This window comes from Gordionus sp. m RMFG-2023, chromosome 2 (genome assembly GCF_954871325.1).
Source record: "Gordionus sp. m RMFG-2023 chromosome 2, tfGorSpeb1-WG-v2, whole genome shotgun sequence".
NCBI classification, from domain to species: Eukaryota; Metazoa; Nematomorpha; class Gordioida; order Chordodea; family Parachordodidae; genus Gordionus; species Gordionus sp. m RMFG-2023.
This window is the reverse complement of record NC_088776.1, coordinates 36,075,809-36,102,487: the sequence shown is the minus strand read 5'-3', so window position 1 is coordinate 36,102,487 and position 26,679 is coordinate 36,075,809. Positions and strand designations below refer to the sequence as shown.

At 25.7% G+C, this 26,679-nt stretch overlaps 1 protein-coding gene across 1 annotated transcript; it reads left to right on the top strand.

Annotated features, from left to right (window-relative positions):
• The first annotated feature begins 675 nt into the window (after nucleotides 1-675).
• On the top strand, nucleotides 676-17,416 carry LOC135923764 (uncharacterized). The gene is made up of 7 exons (XM_065458694.1): nucleotides 676-756; nucleotides 13,493-13,942; nucleotides 14,613-14,985; nucleotides 15,787-15,830; nucleotides 15,928-16,030; nucleotides 16,100-16,520; nucleotides 16,767-17,416. The coding sequence occupies exons 2-7, from the start codon at nucleotides 13,543-13,545 to the stop codon at nucleotides 16,851-16,853; spliced, it is 1,428 nt and encodes a 475-aa protein (XP_065314766.1). The 5' UTR covers nucleotides 676-756; nucleotides 13,493-13,542; the 3' UTR covers nucleotides 16,854-17,416.
• Nucleotides 17,417-26,679: the final 9,263 nt, after the last annotated feature.

Here is a 26,679-nt window from a genome sequence, read left to right as displayed (position 1 = left end):
GTTTAAGATATATGCATACATTTTTGGGGATCAGGGATTGGGGGGAGGACTAAGGGGGATATTTTTATTAGCTTAAAATGATATTCACAAAAGGTGATAAATTTCTGAAGGGGGGGGGGTTTCCTTATGCTCCCCCCTTACCCCCCTGGCTACACCTATGGTCACGACCCCCTTAAAGTTGACGCCACTAAAATAAAGTAAAAATTAAAACCTGTCGTTACTGTTAATTTTTGCATTTCCTTTAGTTCCGTTTTAATATTTACATGATTAATATTTTTATAAAAATATTTTTTTTTACCATTTCTTTCCCGAAATTATCTTATATTCATAAAAATTGAGAGAAATTAATATTATAATTATATTTTAATTGATAATAGATTATATAATAAAAATTAAAATATTTAAAAAAAAATTTTTATTTTTCTATCTTCGTGGTTATATAAAAAAAAATTATATTTTTGATTTAAAAATTAGTTTTCAAATTTACACTTTTAAAAAATATTAAATTTATTAGCAAGGGGGGACAATCCTCCTTAAAATTTGGAAATGGGACTAAAATCAAAAAAGAAATTAACGGTATCCTCTAACATATTCACATCTCTTTTTGCCATTTCTTTTTATTAATTTTATAAATTAGAAATTACATTGACAGCTATCAAAAATGTGACGATCATTCTTAATTCTAATAAAGTTATTTCTTTTAATTCATAGAAACATTCAACAATTCTAAAATTCTAAAATTCTTAAAAATGTAAAGTAAGAACAATATTTTATTTGAAATAATTCTACATTTATGATTTATTCTATTATTTATTATGGACTAATTTAAAAGTTTACGCAAATTAACTATATAAAATTAATTTTTGCAATTTTATTTCTATATTATAATCACTTATAAAATTATAGTAATACTTTAAGCAAGTATTATTATATAGTATTTAAACTTTATTTTATATTTCATTATTATTTATCATCATTTTTTTTGAATATAAAATGAGCAAAAAAGTGTTAAGAAGTTAACATGATTTAATTTTGTTTGGCTATTTTTTGTTTGATATTTCAAAATTTTTTATATTTTTGGTTATAGTGTTTATTTTTATTAGAATAGGATAAATATTGAATATTGACATTAAAAATTAGTTAATTTATTTTTAAAGAAAATATGTTCTGCAAATCATGGCCCTGCTTGAAATTTTTAAAAATAATTTTGGTTTAGACTGAGTTAGGCCTAATATTTTTTTAAAAATAATCTGAGTTGGTCTTAAATTTTAAATAAGATATCATTAAATTTTATGAAACAAATTGATATGTTTTAATATTCTTGCAGGAAGCAAGGCATTAATATTTTTTTAAAAAAAATTATTAATTTTTTCTATATTTAAGTAAATTTGGACAATAGAAAAATGATCATTATTTTTATTTTGGATAAATTCTGGACAAATAAAAAAAATTTTGTTTGGGATTGAACTGAGGAGTACAAATTTTTCAAAAAAAATTTCTGACCAGTCTGGGCTTGAAAAATTAGGCCCAATGCAGATCACTAATTAGATAATAATAAAGAAATAACAAGTTTTATTTAACATTGGCAGTCATAAAAGTAGAAAATAATTAAACTTGTTTTAAAAAAACTAAGATAATTTTGAAAATTATTTAATGATTAAAATAAAATATAAAGCAATAATTGGTGGTTTTTCTTTTGAATACAAAATTTGCTATCTATGAAATTGATTATTTTTATTTTTGACACAATTTTATATATATCTTATGATTGGAATATGCATATGTGTATCTTCCAATTTTATATCTAGAATAGTTTATTCATCAAAACAATATCTTTTATAACAATATACAGCAGAGTTGTTAAAAGATACTTTTTAAATGGATCTAGATACAGATACAATGTCTAAAGTAATATCTAGATACAGATTATTTAATCAAAAATCTATCTAGATACAGATAGAGATACCACATTTTTATATCTAGATACAGGATCTAGATACTTGTATCTAGATTCTTTAACAACTCTGATATACAGTAACCTCACCCTCTTTATTTCTTCTTTCTCTTTTTTAGAAATTTTTTATCATTGCTTTTATCAAGGGGTCTATTATTTTTAATTTATTATTTTTCTAATATTGATAGGCATTAGTTTATAAAATAAAATATATTATTTTAAAAAGGCTGTAACTGATTTTTTAAATAAAATCAAACCTTATTTTGTTGACTAATTTTTTTTTATAAAGTTATAAAAGTTGATTATCATTTTTGTGTATTAGCTCTTTGTATTTGTTAAAGTTTAAAGTATCGTCCCAATACCAGTATGGGCCTCAAACTTATTTTATTTTCTCAAATTTCTACTCTGGTGCCTAAATAAAATTATCTGAATTTTAATATTAATGGCCTGCAGATCTCCAAATTTAAGGCCGATCTGGCCCAGAAATAAAAAAAATTATTTTTTCACTCGGATTTTATATGTTTATATTATTCGACCCGGGCCTTCAAGCTTGACTGCAAAATTATATATTTTGAAAATTTATACGTCTTATGTAGTTTTCATAAATTACCACTTAAGTTATCTAAAATATATTAAATCTTTTTTAAAATGATTAAAATTCCAATTAAATGTGGATAACTAATATAATTACAATACTAAAATTGAAAAATCCACACTGGAAAATGATTTTTTATTATTTTCGGGCTAGGTTGGTCTGAAATTTTGAGCGATGCAAGCCACTGATAATTAAATTCTAATAAAATCGATTTATTTATTGATTTATTTTTTGTGTCACCATTTAGAATAGTATATTTGATCGGTAAAATATTATCATTAACTAAAACGAATTTTTACTCCTGACTAAATTTTTAACACAGTTTATCCTATTTTAATAAACATATTTACACAAAATTTCATAAATTTTGAACACAAGGCCAGTGTTAAAAATTAACCTTTAACTTTTCGCGAAATGATAAAACACTGAGAAATTTTCAAGATTTATTATTTATATTCAAAATTGAGCAACGCGTCATTTTTACACATTTAACGTCATATCCTAATACCTTATAGAGATGTAGTAATAACAATTTGAAACATACCAAATCACTGTGCAAAATTTTATTTGATCTGAAATAGGGGTGTATTGATACCACTTTTTGGCCGATCCGATCCGATATCATATCTAATTTTGTATTCTTGTAAAGATACTAATGGTTTTAATTTGTAATATACTTTTTATTAGTATAACATCTATAATTTAATTATACCATAACTTATGTCATTAAATATATTATAATGATCAGTTATAGTTTATATTCAATTCTATTGCCTAAAAGTATATCACTTTTATATAATAAGTAACAACATTAATCTATATACATAATAAGTAATAAGCAAATATATTATGAAATTTAAATAAATATTTAAAATAATATTTAACAACATTAATCTATATACATAATAAGTAATAAACAAATATATTATGAAATCTAAATAAATATTTAAAATAATATTTAACATTAATATATCGAAGATTTCTTTTTAAAAATATCAAAATTTCCAATTTATCAGAAATCAGCCTGCGGTGATGGTAACTGTCAATATCACCAACTTCACTAAGAACAGATTCTAAAGAGATTATCGCACACTTTTATAAACAGAATGCGCAAAAAATAACAATATGGCAGAATGTTTATTAATTAATTATTATTATTAAAAAAATATGGATTTCGATTTTATTTATAAAAATAAATGATTTTTAGATATAACTTTTTTTTAAAAAATTTATAACATTTTATTTTTGTTAAGGACGCCATTTTATATCGGATCGGATCTGCAAATTTTATAATATTGGCCGATAGCCGATATGTATAATAGGTGACATATCGGCCCGATCCGATCCGATAAAAAATATCGGTACATCCCTAATCTGAAATATGTTCCTGAAAATAGCTATTTTTTATTCCGATTTATATTGGAATGATCTAAGAATCCGGTTTAGAAAAATAATACAGTGTATAACATTTCTCAAGGTACCAACAGTTATTTCAATTGAACTCGAGCACTTTAAGATTATAAGATTTTTGGTACTGAAATAAAAACATGAAAACTGGGAACATAAAAAGAATGTTTGTAAGCGAGTCATAGTGTATTTATGCAAAAGAATCACAAATATACAAGAATATAATTCATTATATTTTACGACTAAATCTGTTTTCATGTCAGAACTTTTATTATTTTATGTATTTAGAGATTTAAAGTAGAGATGGGCGCGGCCTGTAGAAATTTTCTATTCGGTTGTTAGTCCCCGCCCATAATTATATTTTTATCCAGCCCTGCCCTTAAAATTAATTACAAGTTGATTGTAAGCAATTTGCCCGTATCGGCCCTAAAATCTTCTTGCGGGCTGGAATGTTCCAACTTCTTATTTGAAATAAATAAAATATAAAATAAATACTATAAATTGATTTTTCGATATTATTTATAAAATAAATTTCCCTATGGATTACATTAAAAAGTTACCCACTGCCTCACTGATTCATATCATGTTTTTACTAGTTCTGAATATGCTTTTTTCCCTCCCAAGTAACGCCATTATGTTACATCGAAGAGTTAAGTTAAAAGGTTTTTAAAAACAGAAATCTCCCTCTATCACAAAACAATATTTTGAGCTTGGATACATATCTTAAGCTACCAAGGATCATACTGAAATAAACCGGCTATTATTAAGTTTCACCCTACATCGTTAAAATTGATAAATATACATTTTTCCCTTGGAGGTTAATAACGAGGTTATTACTTATTTGTTAGTAAATTAATACAAAATAAGAATATTTTGGTAATTTGTTTAAATTTTATTCGGCTTTTGATGTTTATGCAATTCCTTATTTATTATTGATTTTTTAATTCTGACTTTCATCTCCCCTTTTTAACCTCTTAAGTTCTCTTTGCGCAAAAAAAGATATATTGTAATCATATAAATATATATAAGAGATCTGCAGAGGTACCATTTGCACGACCCGGCCCGTATTATTTAAAAAAAAAATTCGGCCCGGCTTGAAATTTTTTAAAATATATTACATTTTTTAAAAAATTTTATGGCTAATAATGGCGATTTAAAATATTCGGTTTTATAGGGCCCCGCCCGGGTATTTAAAAAAATTGTTTTTTTTACCTGGCCCAGGTAAATTTTAAAAAATTAAAAAGTGGCCCGGGCCGGGAAGGTCTGCAGGTCTCTGGTATTTATATCGGAGAAAAAAATCTTTTCAATAATATTTATGAGGTGGCCACTTAAAAGGCGATTATATTTTGGTTATAGAAAAATTTAATTAAGCATTTTAAATATGATTTTAGCAGTAAAGGACCCACCTAAAGGGAGTCAAGATAAGGTGATTACACCTATGAAGGCTTCGCGATTTTCTCATTAAAGTAACAAAAGTATACTAGGTATCATAATACTTAGTATAAACAACTTTACAAATTTTCTATTACATTCTTTTTTTTTAATTATAAATTTGTCCTCATACTTATCTTTCATTGTCATTGATATTTAAAAAAAAAATTATGAATTATTTGGAAACATGTTTCATTATATGAAATTTTAATTCTTTTAGGGCAAACAAAAAATATTAGATTTTGATACAAATATGAGTTCAAATAAAAAAAATTAACACGATTTTTTTATCAATTGATTACAAAAAAAATTATTAAGTCTATAAATAATCTGCCCCGCCTGCACTCACAAATTAATTTTTTTATATTAAAGTTTCGAAAGAATGTTCGGCATTTAGAGAAAATTTTTTGTTTATAATAAATTATAATTAATTTATAGAAACGAACGCCTGTATTTTAAAACAATTAGCTTTAAGATATTTTTAATAGATTACCTAACTAACTTTATATGAAATATTAGAAAAAATTGTGATACTGTGTTTATTCTATTTTCATAACAATAATGTAATGTTATGAAGTCGTTATTCTTATTATTTATTTTACAAGGTTTTTTATTAACGCCATCTATAATAATATATCCATATTTATTTTAAAATTACACATTTTCCATAACACCTTTTTATTTTATGTAACAATAATTTTGAAAATAATATGATTCATTATAATTTCGTCTAATTTATTTTATAATACGCTTCAAGTGTTAATTTGATTTAACTGGTTATTTAAGATCATATATTACATACTTAATCAATATTGTGATAAAATAATTTTTTTAATGAAGTTACCATTTTAAAAGATGCAATCGAATGTTGATATCCCACCCTTAAGGTATCAGTCAATACCACCAGTAGATAAATGTTTAATTACATACGCAAAGATTAATATACAGTAAATAAAAACTAAATGAAGAAATGTTGTAGGGGTTTACGCCTTATGCATTCCAAGCTCGCGCCAATTCCGCCTATCTTGAATACGGCCCTATTCGTTTTTAGGCCCAAGTCCTATTTTTGGTCCTAATTTTATTTTAGGTTTGAACTCGGCCTGGCTCCAATTTTTAATGGAAAAATATAAATTAAGAGGCCTTTTATAAACATTAAAAAACTAATCAGCATTGGACAAATTTTTATGAAAATGTAAATACATATACTGAAAGAAAGTATTAAATACAAATATTTTTAATGTTTTTTAAATGTAACCAGAGACCGGACTAAATTTTTTTCTATAAAACCGGGTTGGGCCAAAAATTATAAAACGTGGGCCGGGCCGAATATTTAAAGACTCGAACTATTATCATATATAATAAAACAATTAAATTATATATTTAAAAATTTTATCATCATTGGATAGGAAAAAAAATTAAAACATACATTATAATGTATTGAGACATTATTGACTTTAAATGAAACTAGCCCTTTACCTCGCTAGCGGTATCCCCGGTCTTCCTAATAACATTTTTCAAAAAACCAGAAATTTAAATCGGGGTTCTTTATAATTCTGAGAAAGGATTTGCAGTAGATCTAGATAGATATGATATAATGAAAACATTGACAGTATGAAACCTTAATAAATTAAATTTATACAACCATATATTTTTTGTACGTTTAATTTGACACGTTACATTATCAGGGTTGTCAGGTCTACCAAGTTGACTAGTAGACTGACTACTACAAAATCTCTTACATTTAAATAAATTTCAATTATCATGTTTTTGAAAATTTTTATATCAAATATTCATGTTAGTGATCTGCATCGGGCCTGATTTTTCAAGTTCGACCCAGCCCGAATTTTTTAATGAAAAATTTGTCTGGCTCGATTCCGAACGAAATTTTTTATTTGTCCCGAAAAGTCCGACCCGAAATAAAAAATATTATTTGTCCGCCCAGCCCGGCCCGAAATATAGAAAATTTTAATTTTTTTATTGTAAAAATATTTTACAAATAAAAAATATTAGCGCCTTGTTTATTGAAGATTTAAAATATATCAATTTATTTGATAAAATGTAATGATATCATATATAAAAATTTAAGCCCGACTTGGCCAGAACTTTTTTCATAAATATTAGGCCTAATTCAATGTGAAATTACTTTTTAAAAATAAACCCAATACGAACCGGACCGTGATTTGCAGATCTCTAATTCATGTATTATACCAAAAAAAGATTTCAAAATCAAGAAATTCAATTCCCTCTTGCTATTAGATCTCCCTGTTCTTAAATTTGTTATATTTTATCTGATAACCAATAAGATGGGATTATAATTATGTAATTATGCCCCATACCTTATTAACTACTTATAAATTTCAAAATAAAAAATTTTTTAAGAAAAGATCCCTCTTATATTTTTTTAAATATATGGAAAATAAATCCATATTTAATTTTTTTTCAGCCTAGGAATTAGTTTCCTTTTTAACCCGACTGGAGGTCGGTCAAAAGAGAGTTTGAGAACGAGCCCCCCCCCCCCTCCTCCCATTTTTTTAACAAAAATATACTACAATCGAATAATTTTAACATGGCTATCACCAATAATCTTTTTGTTTATCCATGTTCTTAAATAATGATTTTGATGCAAAAACTTTGTTAATGGCATAACTATCTTATCTTTGATTGCAATCACATTTATTTGAAAGGAATTAAAACATAGGTAAAAAAATTAATTTACTGCTATCATTGCGCTACTGCATATATTCATTTCAAAAATATAGGACTTCTTTTTATACATTATATTTGTTTAACAAATTGATGATATAATTCCTATAAATTTTTTTAGTCAACTTTTGAATAAATGATAATATTTTATCATTATGTAATATGTTAAGTGATTCGATAAGTCCACCACCCAAGGTTACATTATTTATTTAGTCTCTTTTATGTTTTTATGCTTGTGTAAATACATTGTATAGTATATTGTAGAATTATGCTTATACGTGTATTTGTAATTTGTATTGTGTTATGTATACATAAAATTTATAAGAGCAAAACGTTATATTTGTTCATTGAAATTAGCATACAACCTATATTATATACCTTTATTATATTTATATACTTATAAATCAGCAAAATTTGTAAATAGAGGTATAGGTAAGTAAGACAGTGGGAATTCAGAAATCTGTACCAGAAGGTTTTAACCCACAAGCGGATGTGGCTTTGTTTAATTTTTCCGCCCGCCTTATATATTTATAAAAAAATTATATCCTCCCGTTGTTTAAAAATAATTTGATTAGTTGGTTTCGTTCTAAATTTTTATTGGTAGTGATTTTTTTATACTGGAATTTATGAAATTTTGAAATAAACAATCTTTTTAATAATTTTGCCATTAAAATATTTTGAACTCACCCGCCCACCAGTTGTTTTAATAAATATTTTAATTCGCCAACCTATTGTTTTAAAGGCTCACCCATGCATGACTATATATAGTATTACTTAACCAAGCTCTTGAAAAGAATGACAAACATAGGATGGAAAATCCAATGAGGTTGGGATAAAAACATTTTTTAAAATTTTTGAATCTTTCGTCTTTTATGAGTAAATTAATAGAACCTTAAAAAAGACAAGTAAAAGATTTTAAATAAAATTCCTATAAAAAATAAGATTTACTTATAAATCGATATCGAATCTATCAAAAAATTGATTGATCCGATATTTAAAAAAGGTCAATCAACTCCCGATAAAATTAATGTTGCAAAATCGACTCCTTTTCGATGCGTCGGTTCAAAAATAATCCGCTAAATCTTGAGGCAAGCTGATTTTTTTTCAAATAAATCTTCAAAGTTGAATTTTTTGGCTTGCCGACATTACGACGTTTCCTAAAAATATACTGGTATTTTATTGACCACTCAATAATATTTTTATGAGAATTATGCTTGTGTGTTTTATTATTTCCGATGACGGTGGCTCATACAAGATTATTTGTTTTACGCAGGGATGTGTATTTGACCGGTCAGATATAATTCGGTCAATTGACCGATAAATATTTTTTAATCAATTTTCTTATTGTCTAGATCTTCAATCGATTTCTGTCGTATTTAAACATAATTACTTCTATATAAAATACAAACTCTTAATATTAAATAGTACCCGTATTCATTAAAATTTGTTAACTAAAAATTATTCATCATATTATATTATATATCATGAATCATAAATAGAAAATAAATTCTTATAGATTACTAATTTATATAGTATTCGCTCATTTTTTTTATTAAAATGTACTTTTAAATAACATTATTATATTAATAAATGTATAAAAATACCGAATATCAATCAAAATTGAATATTAATAATCTTTTAAAGAGTAGTGTTCCAACCGGTTCACAGATAGGGTTGCCAGGTTTATACCATTAACTAGTAGACTACCATTTTTATTAAAAAGTCGAAATCTATGCACTCAATTCAACTACCATATTTTTTAAATTTCCGAAATATACCACAAAAGCTCCACAAAATCTCCCATATTCTAAAAAAAATAATTTTTTGAAAATTTTTATATTAAAACAAAAAGAGAAATTTTAAAATCAAAAATTTCAATTATCTCTTTCTATTTGTTCCCCTGTTCTTAAATTTGTTGTTTTGTCTGATAAACAATAAAAGGACGGGATTTTAGTGGCTATATCATATTAGCTAATTTGTATAAATTTTAAAATGATATACCATTAAAAAAATTTTAAAGAATAAATCCCCGCTGTATTTTTATTAATATTTTAAAAATGAATCCGTAATTAGTATTTTTTTGATACTATAAATTTTCCTATTTAACCCAGCCGGAGTAGGAGAAAAGGGGGTTTTAGGGCAAATCCTCTAAAAAAAAATTTACAAAAATCGACCACAATCGAATATTTCTTAGAGGTTCGGGTGACAAAATTATTAACGGTTTTGGTTTGGTTCTGTAAATAATAGAGTTAACACCGATTTAACAGTTCAGTTTAGATTTCTGGAATAAAAAACAGAACAAAAAAATTATAAACACATTTTTTTTTAAGTTTCGAAAATTATGGGAGTGGGAAGTAATTTGAGGAAAATTTGAAAGGATTCAAGAAAAATCTCTTGATAAACTTTGTGGCTAACTATTTGAGAGAAACGTGTTCCTCACTTAAGATTTGTCAATTATATTTTTTTTTGTAATATTATTATTTATAATGGAGAGGGAGGGCCAATAAGCCTCTCTTATTAAAACTTTCTATAATAATTAATTCATAAAATTTATTTTTTTTTCTTGTATTTTATATATTTTTTTAACATTTATTCAAGTCTTTTATTTTTATAATAATAAAAAATAAGGTCAAGTTTGAAATTTAATTTTATCTTATTAAATTAAATTTTATTTTATAATTCAATCGTCCTTTTAGGGCAAATATTTTAGAAGTAAAAATTTGATACAAAATAATTATACTTATCTAAATAATATGAAATTTTTTTTATTGTTTTATACACCTGTTTTACAAGAGCAGGTAAAAGTAAATCGAAGGGCTTGAATGATATTTTTTACAATGAACAATTAAAAATAAATGTATTGGTCAAGCAAGTTTTGAATCAATTAATAACACGTTCGAAGACAAGAAAATATTGTACAATAAGATTTTACCGTCCTCCACAAATCAAGTGTTCATGCATTAAATTGGTGGCTTGTCAGATCGTGAAGTCGGAGTCCAATAAACCCCCCCCCCCAACACTAATGCAGCGAAATAATTTTCTTGAACTTTCTATATTTTTTTTTATATAACTAAAACAAAAAGATTAAAAAAATTATTTAAGTTAAAACTGGAATCTCATTTATATTGCAGATGTGATTTCCGGTTTAGCAACAAGCTCCCCCATTTTTTTATTATGTTTATTTTACTTAATTTTTCGAATAATTTCATACTTTAAAAAAAAATTTTTGTGGTATTTGAGTTGAATATGATATTGTTAACATTCTTATACAGATATTAATGTCTTATATTATTAGCACATCTTCATTTTTAAATTTATTTTTTTTATCTTACAGTGATTAAATTTAAACATTTTTTTCGCTGTATTTACAAATTATATAATGTACCAACAAAAATTAGATAACAAAATTGATGATACATTTTGGGGTAAACATATGTAAAATCTGGATGGTTAAAAAAAATTATTTAGATAAATATTATCTATATATTTTATTAAAATTGTATAAATATTTTGATATTTTATATAAAAATATTCAATATCAGGTTCCCACAACTCCCCTCCCTCTTCCCCAGATCAAACTTTATCTTAATTTGTAACAATCTCAAAGCTTGTAAATTTACTTAAATAGTTCGTATGTTATAAATAGTAATGTTAGTTTTCCAATTAACTTTTTAACTGTTCCCATTCTGGATGGGTCATTATTCACTGTCAATTATATGTCATCTGTAAATCCTTTATCTTATCTCACATAATTTTATCAAATTATATTTTAAAGTATAAGTTTTATTGCCTTTTAAATCTGTGTGAGTAATTTACCTTGTGGATTTAAATCCTATCCTGATATACATAAGGGTTACCCATGTACATTTAAATTATAAGAGGTATCGAGAAAATTAAGGGGGTGGGTTAACAAAATATTATAAAGTTTTTAAATTTTTTGGCCTATTTTTTACCTTCCACAATTTATAGGGATTTTTAATAAAATTTACCAAACGTTATAAAAAAAATATAAAATAATACAAAAGTATAACTAATAAACCTTCCTTTTTTTATCGCAATCAGCTGCATCTTTGCAAATTCCTTTTATTTATTTTATATTATAATATAAAACGTAACTTGTAAAGGATTAATTAATATAAAATTATTTAATTTATGCTACATACAACAATAAATTGTAAATACATTTAATATAATAAACTTGTCTAAAAATATGTAAAAACGAGTTCATTACGGTTACAATACAATAATAATTTTATATAATATATTAAATAAATTTAACTAATACTAAATATTATATTCAAAAAATATGTTAAAAAGGTAAAGAAAAAAATTGAATTTTATTTTATGTTGTAAAAATATAATTCAATTAACATTTATTTAACGAAAAGGTACATAAATTTAATTAGTTAATCAAACATAATCTAACAAATAATAATAACTAATTTATATGAAAAATCTACATTTATCCATATTATATAAAAAATATAATAAATTTGACAAACAGGTGAGAATGATGGAGGATTATGAGTTTTCCATTTATAATATATATTTAATTATACGTACGTTAATACTATTTTTTATATATATTACCAACTAGTCTATATTTTTTGAAAAAATATTTTTTTGATCATACAATTTAGATAAAATCTTTTCTTTTTTTTAAATACAATATAACAATAAATTTATTAAAATGAGGTTTAGATGTCAGACTCAAAGCATTCCATTTATTTTATTTTATATTCTAAGATACTTTATCTGCCAATAATCAGAAAATCAAAAATAATTTTAAAATAAACAAAGATTTTTTGTTTTGGCATACAAATATTCTATAACAAAATAGCTCTTTGCTTGCTTTATTCTTTCTAACCATGAATTAAGCTTTGGATATGTTCCGTTTAAGATATAATTATATTTCAAAAAATAATAATTGGAAACGTTTAAATTTTGCATTAAAATATCTATTTATGACTAATTTAAATAATTATATAACTTTAAGTTTTTTCATTTTGTCCTTATAATATTTCTTTTTAAGTACCATTTATGAATTTTGATGAAACTATGCTTTTATATTAAACTTCATTCTTTAAGAAAAATTTGAATATTTTCTCTTTTGCTTACTAAGACAAAAATATTGTTTTTTTAAAAAATTGTAAGTAAGATCTATGACAAACCATGTTGTTCACCTCGATGATGTGAAACATCCTTTTCAAAAAAAATTGTAATTCCTTTTTTTTCTCCTGAAGAGAAGTTCATATAAATTTGATACATAATCATAAATAGCATAATATAAAAAATAAATAAAACATGATTATGATTAGTATAAAAATCTATTCATTTCTCGCCAATAAATTATTAATTTAATTAATAACTCAATTATAAAATCACATTATATCTCATTATAGACATTTGATTTAAAAATGGACAATTTGATGCATTTTAAGTCGCCTCTAAAATGATGCTGGAACATCCAAACCATATATTTTACCAAATGAAAACGAAAGAATATTGGGATTCTTCTATGCTCTTGGATGTATTATTATTTATCCGCCCTTGTTTTGTCCAAGAATCATATCGCATCTCGCCAAATCGTATTAAATACCCAACTAATCATCGCAAAGATCAAAATAATTACCATGATTTTGTATACGTGTCAACGTCCTCTAAATTTAACTCGCGTCGAACGGAACATCTACCTTGTGAGCTTCTGAAAAATAGAAAAGATTCATCGCTCTCGGTACTCTACCACATAAAACGCGTGAAAAAGAAATCCATTTCATCTTTCACATTACCCATTCGATTATACACCTTCTACATGACCTTGTTTTTGTTATTAACGCCGATGAATTATACGAGTATGAATAATTTCTTTATTAAGCAAGTGGGTTAAGATCACATGGCATGAAACTAACATTATTTTCATTATATGAAGATGGCGACTCGTTTACTGACACTTAAACCAAGCCGTAAAAACTTTACGAGAATAATGATAGTCACGTGTCCCTTAATTATACCTATTTACCAAGTTTTTTCCGTTATTAAGGTTTTTGAGAAAAATAATTTTAATTATATTAGGATTAAGACTAGGTATTATTTTAGTTTTGCACAAAGCTTCGTAAATTTAATTTTATTCATTAATTTATAAGCCAGATGCGGTTAGAAATTTTTAATGAACCCGGCCCATATTTTGATTTTAGACAGGAGCCCGGCTTGAAATCTTGAATGAAGAAATATAAATCAAACTCACTTTAAGTTAATATAAAAATAATTAGGACATTTAAAAAAATAAAATAAGCCCAGCCAGTCCGATTTATTTTTTAAGCTTGGGTCTGGGTGTCCACTCTCATTCAGCATCGGACCTTATTGGTTAGACTTGAGTCCAAACATATTAAGCCAGGATCTCACCCGACCAAATCAGAAAAGAATGTCTGGCCAACCAATTTGAGTTCGGGTCATTTACAAATAATACATAACAACTATATCTTTTTTTGTTTTGGATTTTTTATTTAACATGACCTCCATAAGGTGCATGTTCTCGTCGATTTCCCGTAAAAATGAGACCTCCGATTGCTTCCCACCTTATAGGCGACATTGAAACAAACTTTTCCTTTACCTCTATTTCATCCCTTTTATACTCGTATATTTCCACACCACCATGGGGCACTTTCTTGCTCTCTAATCATTCCGTTTGGTCCAATTCCTCCAACCCTTCAAATTCGATTACGAAAAACACATCTGACCATTTTTCAACGGGCGTTTACCGAATATCTTTCAATTATTCTAGTGAAATATCACTGAATGAAACGCTTACTACAAAGCATAAAGATTGTAACCAATCAACTTCCCATAACCAAATGCCATGTGGTCCTAAAGGATATTGTCAAGAAGGCCGCTGCTAGTAATTTATATTACATTCATATATGCATCAATTATTTAAAAATCATTCTGAATTTTTTATCTCCACCTAAATTTTCTGATCTTTCATAATATAATTAAATATTTATTTTATATTATTTTATATGAAAATATGAAAACGTAATTTTTTAAATACTTGCAAAAATTTTGGCGGACAGAACCGGGCAACTAATACAATATTTTAACAGTTCAGGCATATTAATACACGGTTATAAATGTTTGCCTCATGTAGCAAATTTGTATTTTCCTTTTTTTGGTGATAATATTTAAATGGAAGTTGAAAAATTTCTGGTGGGCCATACAATTACTAGCTGGTCGAGCAAATAGAACAAAATATTTTTAAGATGCTTCCAGGTTCCGATTTTTAAGTAGACTGGAATATGATATTATTTTTCCATTGGCCACTATACCTTTTAGTTTTTGTAAATCATTTTGATAACCTTCACTGATGATAGAAAAATCAGTAATTCTTTAGGCTAGTTTTTATAAATCGTAAAAACTCTGTTTTTTAACCGAAAACTATAACCTCAGTCTTGAAACCCTTAGAAGGTCTTACCTTGAGGAAAATCGAAGAAACAAACTAATTCACCCTTCAAGGTTTGGCGTTTTGATAAGCCCTTCAAAATTGATCCGCCCATTATATTACACTACATAGGCGTGATTAAATGCACGCTTTTGCTCGTCCTTGACGACACGAGTGGGCATAACGTTAATTATATATTTCATACATTTGTTTATAACTAATAGCTCAGTGTTTTAAATATAATTTTGTCTTTTTTTTAAGCTGCAAACCGCCCTTTTTTGGTACCGACTGCCATTATTACATAGGTATGTTATTTTTTTAAATAAAATTTACTCTGATATTAGGAAAAGATAGTAACATTAATTTGTTTTTATATTTTGTATTATTTTTTGCTTAATATAGAGAAAAATACAAACACGATTATGAAAGCTAGTATAACTAGTGGATTGATAGCAGCTCTTTTATTTGCCGCGACTTTGATTTTTGGATTATATTTGATATTACAGTAAAAAAAAATTTTTTTTATTAACTTGATATTTTTTTAATATATTAAATTTAACTATATCGTTTATAGACGCAAAAAACGATCATCTCACTTAAAACTAACAATTTCCTCGTCACCATCATCAAACATTAGACATAAATCCGCACCTCTTCTACTTCTAGACACATTTAGTCATACTAATACCTACCATGACTTGAACTTGGTCAATAATGTGTATAGTCACGACCCCCTACTTTTTTCCTATCAATCTCAATCGCCATCTAAAGGAAAGACAAAAAACGCGTTAAATCTATCCCAAAACACAGCTTTGGATGATTTATACGGTCGGTTTATGCCCAATTCCCTAGATGGGACTACTGTTAGCGCTGATACCACAAATATTGATTTAGATAGCGATAATAGAGGAAGGGAAGGTTTTTTCAGGCCCTTCGGAGCATCACTTAAAGAAATACTCAGATGTATATCATTGATCGATTACAATGTTGATCAGGTTGGTTTAGGTTTATGTAAAATATTGTTCCAAATAATGTCGAAGCATGGGCGTACTAAAAGGTTATTTGATTTAAGCCAGAGATTTAATGATACATGCTTACAATTATTTACTCACATACCAAATAAAACTAGCTCTTACTTAGAAAAATGATTATATTATTTAACCTTGAAATCAATAACATTCTCTTTTAAATTAATCTAACTTGGTCAAATTAATACTATTTTTTAACCATATTTTATTTAGTATTCTATACCTGAAACGATTAACACTTCACCCATACCACCTAACCGAATTTCCAAAAATGAAGATAACGAAAATAGTGAAAGATAGTTTGATTTTTGAGAAATGCCGAAAAGGATTTAACCGAAGAAGAAGGTTCCTTTTATAAAACATACTAAAAATTCAAAAGTGCAATAATTATTAAAGAAAATTAAATCTCCTTAAATAAATATAGGAAATCTTATGCATGGATTTTATATATTTATATATATATAATAATAATAATATTTTTTTAAACCAGACTAAATCTCATAATAGTAATCTCCTAATATCTTCTGTTAATAGTTGTTTTTTTACATTTACTTTTATTACTACATGTTTGTTTCTATATTAATGCCTCGATTTCATTTATAATGAAGTTTGTTATATTTTTAGCTATGATTAGAAATGCATTGCAGTATTATTAATATAATATAAGACCAACTATTTCTTTTTTATCTCAAAAATTCAACAAATTATTACAAAGGTTTTAATATAAGATTTTACAATAAAAAAGTCTGAACGCCACAAGAATATACATTGCCATTAACCTTTGATATTCCAATCTATTTTATTTCTCTTTTTTCTATTGTAATCATTTTTTATAATATAGGCGGGCCACTGTATATTTTAAATGAAACGAAAATTTGTAATATTTTTTTTTGTTACAAATTTTTGTCCTTTTTATATATACTATATACCTTATATTAATAAATAAAATATATATTTAAATATTATTGATTTAAACGCATGTCTTCGCAATTTGTATTATATTATTATATATTATAGAACTATACACACATATACCCTCTTTTTTTTGGATATTGAAATGAATAATAATAAAAAAAGGTCTATTTATTTAATATATATAATTTTTGATTGTTAAAATGAAAGCGGCCCATACCATTGAATGAACCAAAAAAATTTGGCCGGATGAAACCCGATTTCAAAAATCAAATGGGACCGATTAGTTTTAATCCGTCAGGTTAACTAAAGACACTGGATAAAATATATATTTGGTTAATGTAATGATGAATAAGATTTAAAGAAATATATTTTATTTGAACGTCCGAGTGAAATGCGAGTGCATTTATTGACTACTCTCTTTTATACCTATAATTTCATTTAATAAAATATTGTATATCAATTAGAGATCTGCCAAGTCTGGCCCGTGGACCTGGAAAATTTTTGGATAGATTATAGCGGGTCGGGCAAGTCGTACATAAAAAAAATTAGTACGGAGCAATTTGATAAATAATTCAAGCCGAGCTTTCATAACATTTTTATACACATTTTCTAATTATATAAGATTTCTTTATTAAAAGAGTAAAATAAAAATAATTATATTCAAAAGTTAATAATAATTTTTTTTCTTTTCTTCATAACCTATTTTTATACAATAATTTCCCCAGTTTTATTTTCGATTTTTCTTGCTATAAAATATAACCGAAAATACTTTTATTTCTTCTATAAAATAAATTAAAATGTTAAATAAAAAAAATGAAAAACGATGGAGAAATATAGGCTATATGATAAGATGAAAAAGGTTGGAAAGAACTATAAGGAACGAAATGGCACACTATTTTTGGAATAAAATATTGATAAATAGATCATATTAATAGCAAACTATTTATTGTATGATAAAGGTAAAAATGTTGGTTTGACTAACCTGCAAATGCCTATATAATATACAAATGCCAAAATAAACTGCAAGTGTTTAAGTAAAAATGTTTTTTTATATATTCTTTTAATTGAGTTGAGATTCATTTTCTAATGATACAAACCGCTGTATCTGTTAATTTGTAATTGACATTTATGGACGTTTTATAAAGATTATTTCGAGAAATAATTGATTTTTTTTTCCTTTGTTTATATTTTATAAGATTTAGTATGGATATGGTATTAATAAAATGAGAGATTTGGATATTAATATTGGTATGTAAATATATATAATGATTTCAACATTAGTGCCCTGAGAAGGAGACGAAATAAAACTTGAGTATTGTATTAACGCAATGTACACAAAGGTAAAATAATTATATTTTAATAGATGTTATAAAAGGAAAAATAAGATAGAAAGAGTGGAATAGGAAAAGGGAGGAGGATGTTGAAAAAAAGGAAATTAATTATGGTGTTAATTTAAGGATGTGAAACAAGAAAATGATAAATAGATTATAAATTATAAATTAAAAAAAATGTATACATTTTGAAAAGAATTAAGTATATTATAAATTAAAAGGAAAAATAGTTGAAATCCAAAAATGGATTTATATGTGATTAAAAAATAAGAGGAAAATATGAACAAATTGTAATAGAAAGGGATTTTGTTTGAAAAAAAAAATGTTCATAAAGGTTATTTTACAATAAATATGACAAGTCAAGATAGACAGTAAAGTATGAGTGCAAAAAGGGTTCAATTTTTTAATAAGTTATAAAAAGTAAAACAGGCTTAAATGAGTGTATTTTTATAATTGATGGTATATAAATGGAGGAACCAGTATATATTACGGTGATATAGGTTTACTTATAGAAGTTATGTGCATATAAATAGAGAGACCATTAAATATTGCCGGGTTATTAATGCTAGTATATAAATGAAGGAACCATTATATATTACTTTTTGATTTTAACTTAAACCATATATTTTGATAGGTTTTATTTTGTAAATTTTAATATTCATTGAATGGTGTAAGCATCCATAAAAGCTTTATGTATTGCAGCACAGAAAAGATTTCTTAATATTTAAATTTGAATTATAATTAGTATGAATGAATTTTTTTGAAGTATAATGTAAAGAAAAAGGGGAATATTGTGATAACTGATATTTTTAAATTAAATGATAAAATAAAAATTATGGTATGAAACCATATTCTACATGACAGGGTTTTTACTGGATGCAAACCCCCTCAAAAGTTCATATTTACCCCCCCCCCCCTTAAAAATACCCTCCGCTTTCGGTATCGATATTCTCACATTATTAATTACGTCTTTTTAATTATAATGGTACTCCCTTCATAAATATTACCGACTATCAAAATATTGTGAATCTAAAATATCCACTTTTTAGAATTTAAATTCAATTAATAACCCCTCTCATTTACAATAAATGCCTTATTATAGTATATTGTTGGCATGAATATGAGTTTACTGAATGCCTACCCTCTTTTAAATTACATTTAAAGGGATAGCATGAAATTATCTAGAAATAATTTTTTTGAGAAAATATGGATTTGGTCGATTATTAGCAATATTAAAATACATCAATAATAAAAGTATTAATTTATACAGCATATCTAAAAATTTAATAGACATTCCCCCAATAAATTTATCCTACCCCTAGTCAACCCCCTTTAAATGCCGATCCCTTACCCCCCCCCCCCCCTCAAAAAAATAGAATCAAATTGTTCCTACCACCCCCATTAATGTGTAGACGCTGTATGAAACATTTTGTTGATGTTTAAAATAAAATGAAAATTATGGATTATGTTTTTAAAAAAAGAAATGAAATTATGGATGTAAAATATTCGTATAATGTATATATATATATAAAATAAAAAAATTGTTAAATTAATTATAAAAAATAATGTGATGAAATAAAAAATTTGGCAAATCCCAGATATGAAAGTTAGAATTAAAAATAAGTAAAGCTAGATATTGAATATGAGTTAAAGATGGATTGAAAGTAAAGAATGGGTTATAAATAGTTCAAATTGAAATAAACGAATAATGTTATAAGTTTATGTATATGCATGCGTAATATTATATATAATATATATATATGTAAAGTAAAATAGTAAATTGATATGGTTTTATATATAAAGGAAGCCATTAGATAATATTAGAATATTGCTTATTTTTGGAATTTTAGTATAAATATGTGACATTATTTTAGAAAGAAGATCATAGGAATAAAAAACCTCATGAATTTTGGGATCAGAAAGTTGTGTTGAAATTTCTGATTAGACTGATAAGGGAGAGGTAGTTCTGGACATAGACTTACTTAAATATTCTGTCCAACCACAATAATGTTGAATTAATGACACCAAGCCTACAATAGAATGATCAACGATATGAAAGGAGACTGATGCTGTATAATGGGAAATGACTAATCAAGCTATGGCCCACCAACCATTAAGATTAAATGACAATTAACAATACCATGATAATACTAAGTATGGTTAAGAAAAAATATGGAGCTTCCTGGAGCAGAAAAATAAATAATAATTATTTTTGTATTTTTTAGATCATTTGTATTTCTCAACCAGTTTGATCTAACCTCTCAATTTATAATTGACATTTTGTCTACGTTTTGTGAGAACATTTTCGAGAAAAAATTGGAGATTTTTTTTGGCATGTCACCTGATTTTTTTACTTTATTTGTATTTTAGAAGATTTAGTATAATCATGTTAATAATAAAATAAAGATTTGATATAGGGTATTAATATAGAAAAATAAATATGTATCATGATTTCAAAATTGAATAAGTTATAAAAATTAAATTATTAGATATATTCAATAATAAAGTAATATAAATTAATAATTATATATTTTTAAAAAAGTAAAATATATAATTCAATAATGTTTAATTCGCAAGCTGGCGTTATTGTTTTTAATTACCCTATTTATAAAATTAATATTATAAATTTTTTTCATTCTAAAACCTAAACGATTAAAAAAGTAATATCTATATATGAAAGGTAAATAAAATAAGTTCATGGTAAATTAAATTATGAATATTACAATATTGAATAGTACCAAGTGAACATTTAATTACGATTTTTATTATTAATGGGTCCTGATGTCTAAAAGTAATATGATAAATTCTTTATACAAATTCGTATAATGTCATTCGTTAGAATCATATTAAATTTTACCCTTTCTTAATGATCTAAATTATAAAGTAACTAGAATAACATGTAAACTGCATATATAATAACATATTTTGAATAAATAAATAAATAAAATTTTGTTAAAGACGGCCATGAATTTTTAAATAATTTAAAATTATAACCTAATATTTCGAAATTGATTTTTTTGTTTAATCAGAAAATGCAAATCGGTTAATTTCGAAAATCTGTTAAATGTTAAAATTTTTAAGTCTTATTTATATGTTAAAAACACTATTTCTATGTGATCTGCGAGGCTACAATGTTTGAATTGATAAATTTGAATTTACCATTGGAATTATTTATATCTTTCCTTTTCTTAATAACATCTGATCTCAATCCAAGATGGATTATTTTGTGCTTAAATTGTTATTAGAATAACTTATAAAATAGAATCCAATAAAGGAAGCATATTATCACAATGCTTACTAATAAACCACCAGCAACTAAGAAAATCAGGAAAAATATCTTCCCGAAAACAGAGACAGCATTATTAATTTAGCTTATATAGATGCGAAGCAAAAATTGCATCCTGAATGTCCTTGTCTTGCTAAAAAAAAGATAAAATTTACAGCAAAATATTTGATGAAGTAGTTCTAAATTTTATAAAAAATTTACAATTTTTAAAATTCTAGATGGCTCCAGAGCTTTAGAAAATGACAAAATATTTATTTTACACAATCTGTAATGAAAGAGGGAATGCAGATCTTTTAAACGTAATTGATTTTTGAGTTATAAGTTAAAATTAAATATTTAAGACTCAACAAGACGTGCCGTGATTTTATTCAGCTTATAACTGGTCTTTATCTATTGATGAATTAATTGATACTAATCATACCTTACATATTGTTCACTGTATTTATAATTTTCCTTCTAAAATAATGTCAATCTTGGCAATTTATTTTTATTTTGCCAAAATGATTTTTTTAAAAAATCTATCAAACGGGTTGAAGCCATAAAAAGTATGAAATACGCACTAATTATTGACATAAATAATAGAGTCCATATCTTTCAATGACTTTAGCTTAAGGAGTGATATCATAGATTGTTTTTGGTTAGTAATTCGGTTACTTATTTTGTGGCTGACGAAAAAGAATTGATAAGGTATTAAATATAAACCCAAACAGATAGTTATAACTATATTCTCCGTTATGAATCTAATTTCGTCAATTTTTTATTTTTTACCAATAATTCTCTTCTCCTTTAAATCATTTACTAAACAGAATAAAACAATAAAATGAAGCCCCACTTAATGGTTTAGTATGTATCAGATTTTCCAAAAATAAGGTTAACTTACTTAAACCGTGACGTCGTAGCCATCTTTTGTTTACATCTCAATTTCTTTTTTTGGTTCTCATATTTGATTGAGTAATTAAAACTACTAGTCAGGCACTAAATATTAGCGTACAACAGATATATAGTTTTTTTTTAAATTCTAGCATTATGCAATTTTTTTCCGATTAAATTAATTTACAACACAGCACTAAACATTGATAAAATTTTGAATAATGCTTTCAGTCGCTTTTTAATCGTAAGGTTCACTAAAATTTTGTTACTAATAATTTTGATATATAATATTTTTTATAGGAGAGAACCGGCCGTAGGCCGGGCAAAATACGATTTGAGGGCGAAGCCCCTAAAAAAATTTGACCCCCCCCCCACCACATGGATAAATATTGACTAAGCCACCGGCAGTACCATATTTAACGTATCTCTAGAAACAATAATTTAAATTTATTCTAAATAAAGATTAATGGGTACCATCTGATAAAAAATTAAATTTTTACTTTCATTATGTAAATACCTTAATATCATGGATATGGACGGAACGTTGAATAAATTTATGGAACGGGAATCCCCGAAATTTCCTGAAATTATATATAAATATCTTATTTATTTCTATAATTAAAAAAATATATTATTTTAATCCATCTAACAAGTGCATATATTAAGTTCTTTTTATTTTCTAAATCCTTATAAATGGTAACCCTGAATTTTTTTCTCCGATAAAGATTGAAAAACTGTAGAAAAATGGTGGACTCATTAGAGCCGTTAAAGAAAACATGCTTAATATTCCAAAAAGAAAGCCTTTTCAGGTAAATTTATAGGTCGATGAACTAAATGTAAAATAAAGATTCAAAAAATAAATTCCCTGTTATTACAGGATTTGATTTCAGCTTTCAACAAAAGAGAAAATACTAATGAATTAATAATTTTGTTCTGCCTTATATCTAGATTCTAGGTTTATACCTCTTTCGAACGAAGAGGAAAATAATATACCATAAATCATTCATTGATGACATAAGAACATATTAAAAATTTTAGGTATTAAGATTTAAATATAATTAATTCCGATAAATCTTCTGAAGAGACAATATGATGAATTAAAACTAAGGTCCAAGGATAAAAATGAAAACATAGCAAAACTTACAAAAAGGATTACATTCTATCAACTATAAAAAAGATCGTCTAAATAAATAAAAAAACTTGCTAGAATACTGGGAATCGAATAAAATAAGAAATTCTATCTTGTATAAATTGGCCCAAATCGTATTAGCAACTCCATGCAGCCAGGTAAATGTTGAACGTTGCTTTTCGACTCAAATTTATACTAACACCACAAAGAACCAATATAAATTATAATCTTTTTGAAAATATATCAGAGACCTGCAGAGGTACCATTTGCACGGCCTGACCCGGATTTTTTGACAAATATTTTTTTAGGTCAGGCCCAGCTTTTTTTAAAAAAAAAATTTTCGGCCCGGATTTTTTAAAAATATATTATATTTATTTTTGAATTTTATAGCTAACAATGGCGATTTCAAATATTTAGTTTTAAAATCCCCGGCCTGGTATATTTAAATAATTAAATACGGCCCACCGTGTACCCGGGTTGGGCGTAGGGCCGGGCCTACAAGTCTCTGAAATATATTGCTTCGATATAATAATTGATTAATTTAATGATTAAATAAAGATTAATTAAAATATGTAGATTTAAATAAATATATTTAGATATTTTTCTAGGAATGTTTTGAAAGATGGAACAGAACAATTTTTTCGACATAACAGGAAAGGAACGAGAAGGCAATAATGCCTTTGTTCCGTTTCTTTGCCTAAAATATAAACTACTTTTAATTTTAATAAGCAACCAAAGTGTTGTAACAGCTCATTTTGAGTCGATTTTTAAAAACGGCTAACTCAATATTTTATTACAAAATATTATTGCAAGCGTTAAGGTTTTGCTCATAGATGCCATAAAGGCTAAAACATCTATTTTCAAAATCTCGAGGCTTAGACAATATTTTTCTGGCTAAAATATTGAGTTAGCCGTTTTAAAAATCTTAACAACACTAATATCACCCATGTGCAAAACATCATTTTTTTCCATATGAACAAAATATAAAAATGGTTTGGATCAGGCCATGCCCGAGTATATCTAAAAAAATTAAAATATGACTCGGCCCGTGCCTGCAGCTCTCTGAAATATATTGCTTCGATATATTAATTGATTCATTTAATGATTAATTAAAATGTGTAGTTAAAATATAATTAGAAATTTTTCTAGCAACGTTTTGAAAGTTGGAACGGAACAATTTATTTTAACTAGAACAGGAATAAAATGGGAATGCAAAAATGCCCTTATTCCGTTTCCCTGCCTAAAATATAACCTACTCTTAATTTTAATATGTATCCACGTGCAAAACGTCATTTTTTCAATACTTTTAAATAAATATCAAACTGAACTTATAAACTAAATTATATAAAAATAGTTTAGTAGCTGCCTCTCTAGCCAGAAATTCCTAGTTTCGAGACTTCACTAATGTATGTTCAACCCTTGGTGCCATCTATGGGCATAATCTTCAGGCTTGCGAATATTTTTTGAAAAAAATACTGAGTTAGCCGTTTTCAAAAATTGGCTCAAATGAAGCGATTTTGCAAGACTAGATGTATGCATTAAAAATTAAAACAAATAGTATGTTTATAGAATACAAAATCAGAATATATAGGATCGGTAATCTACTGATATCATCGGCACATCCCTAAATATAATTTTAAAAAAAAATTAAATTGGATAAAAACGTAAATACTTCGTTTGTTAATCGTACACAGAAAAATTTACAAAATCATTTTTATTAAATCAAAAAAAATACCAATTCACGAATCTATATAAAAATTAATGAATCAATCTATCCATTAAATTTAAATCAATAATAATATATCTCGATACAATATTCCAATAATCATGAATCAACAACATTCATGATTTTAATTCCATAAATTCTCCGACTGAAGAATAAATATTATTTTTTCAATCAAAACATATTATGAGAAGAGTAATAATCTGATTGACATTTCTTGAAAATAAATAAACATTTTTTATTTTTCTCTTTAATTAAACATCTGCAACACTTCGGAGGACCATGACCTTCACTAATATATTCCTATATGATACCCGACTATTTTTAAAATAAGGATGTTATTTTCTAAAAGGTCCTCTTATACTTTCCATCTAAAATTGCTAAATGACATAGAGGATGTGGAAGTTGATAGAGCTATAGATCCTCTGCTAAAAATATCTTATAAACATAATAGCTTAATGAAAAAGATTTGGTGGAACTAGAATCTGTATCTTTTATAGTTCTTATATCATCTTTAAAAAAATTTGAATTTTCGGTTCCACTTTCGTAAATACTCATTTTAATAAAATGGGATAAAAAGAATAAGATGTAAATTTTTTCGCTAGCTCAGGTCAAACATTTAAACTCAGTTCTTTAAAGTTCCGTACACTGTTTGCAACGTTAAAACTCCCTTAATTTTCTGGCAAAAAATCGATTATAAAAGTATCCTCATTCTTTGATATATTTGAAATTTTAAAATTAATTTTTTATAATTTATATGTGTAGCTACAAAAATACGAATCAATACATTATTCGTGTAATTCTTTATTTATACAAATCGAATAATTCTTTATTATTCATGTACGAAATTAGATTCAAAAATTAAATTTTTA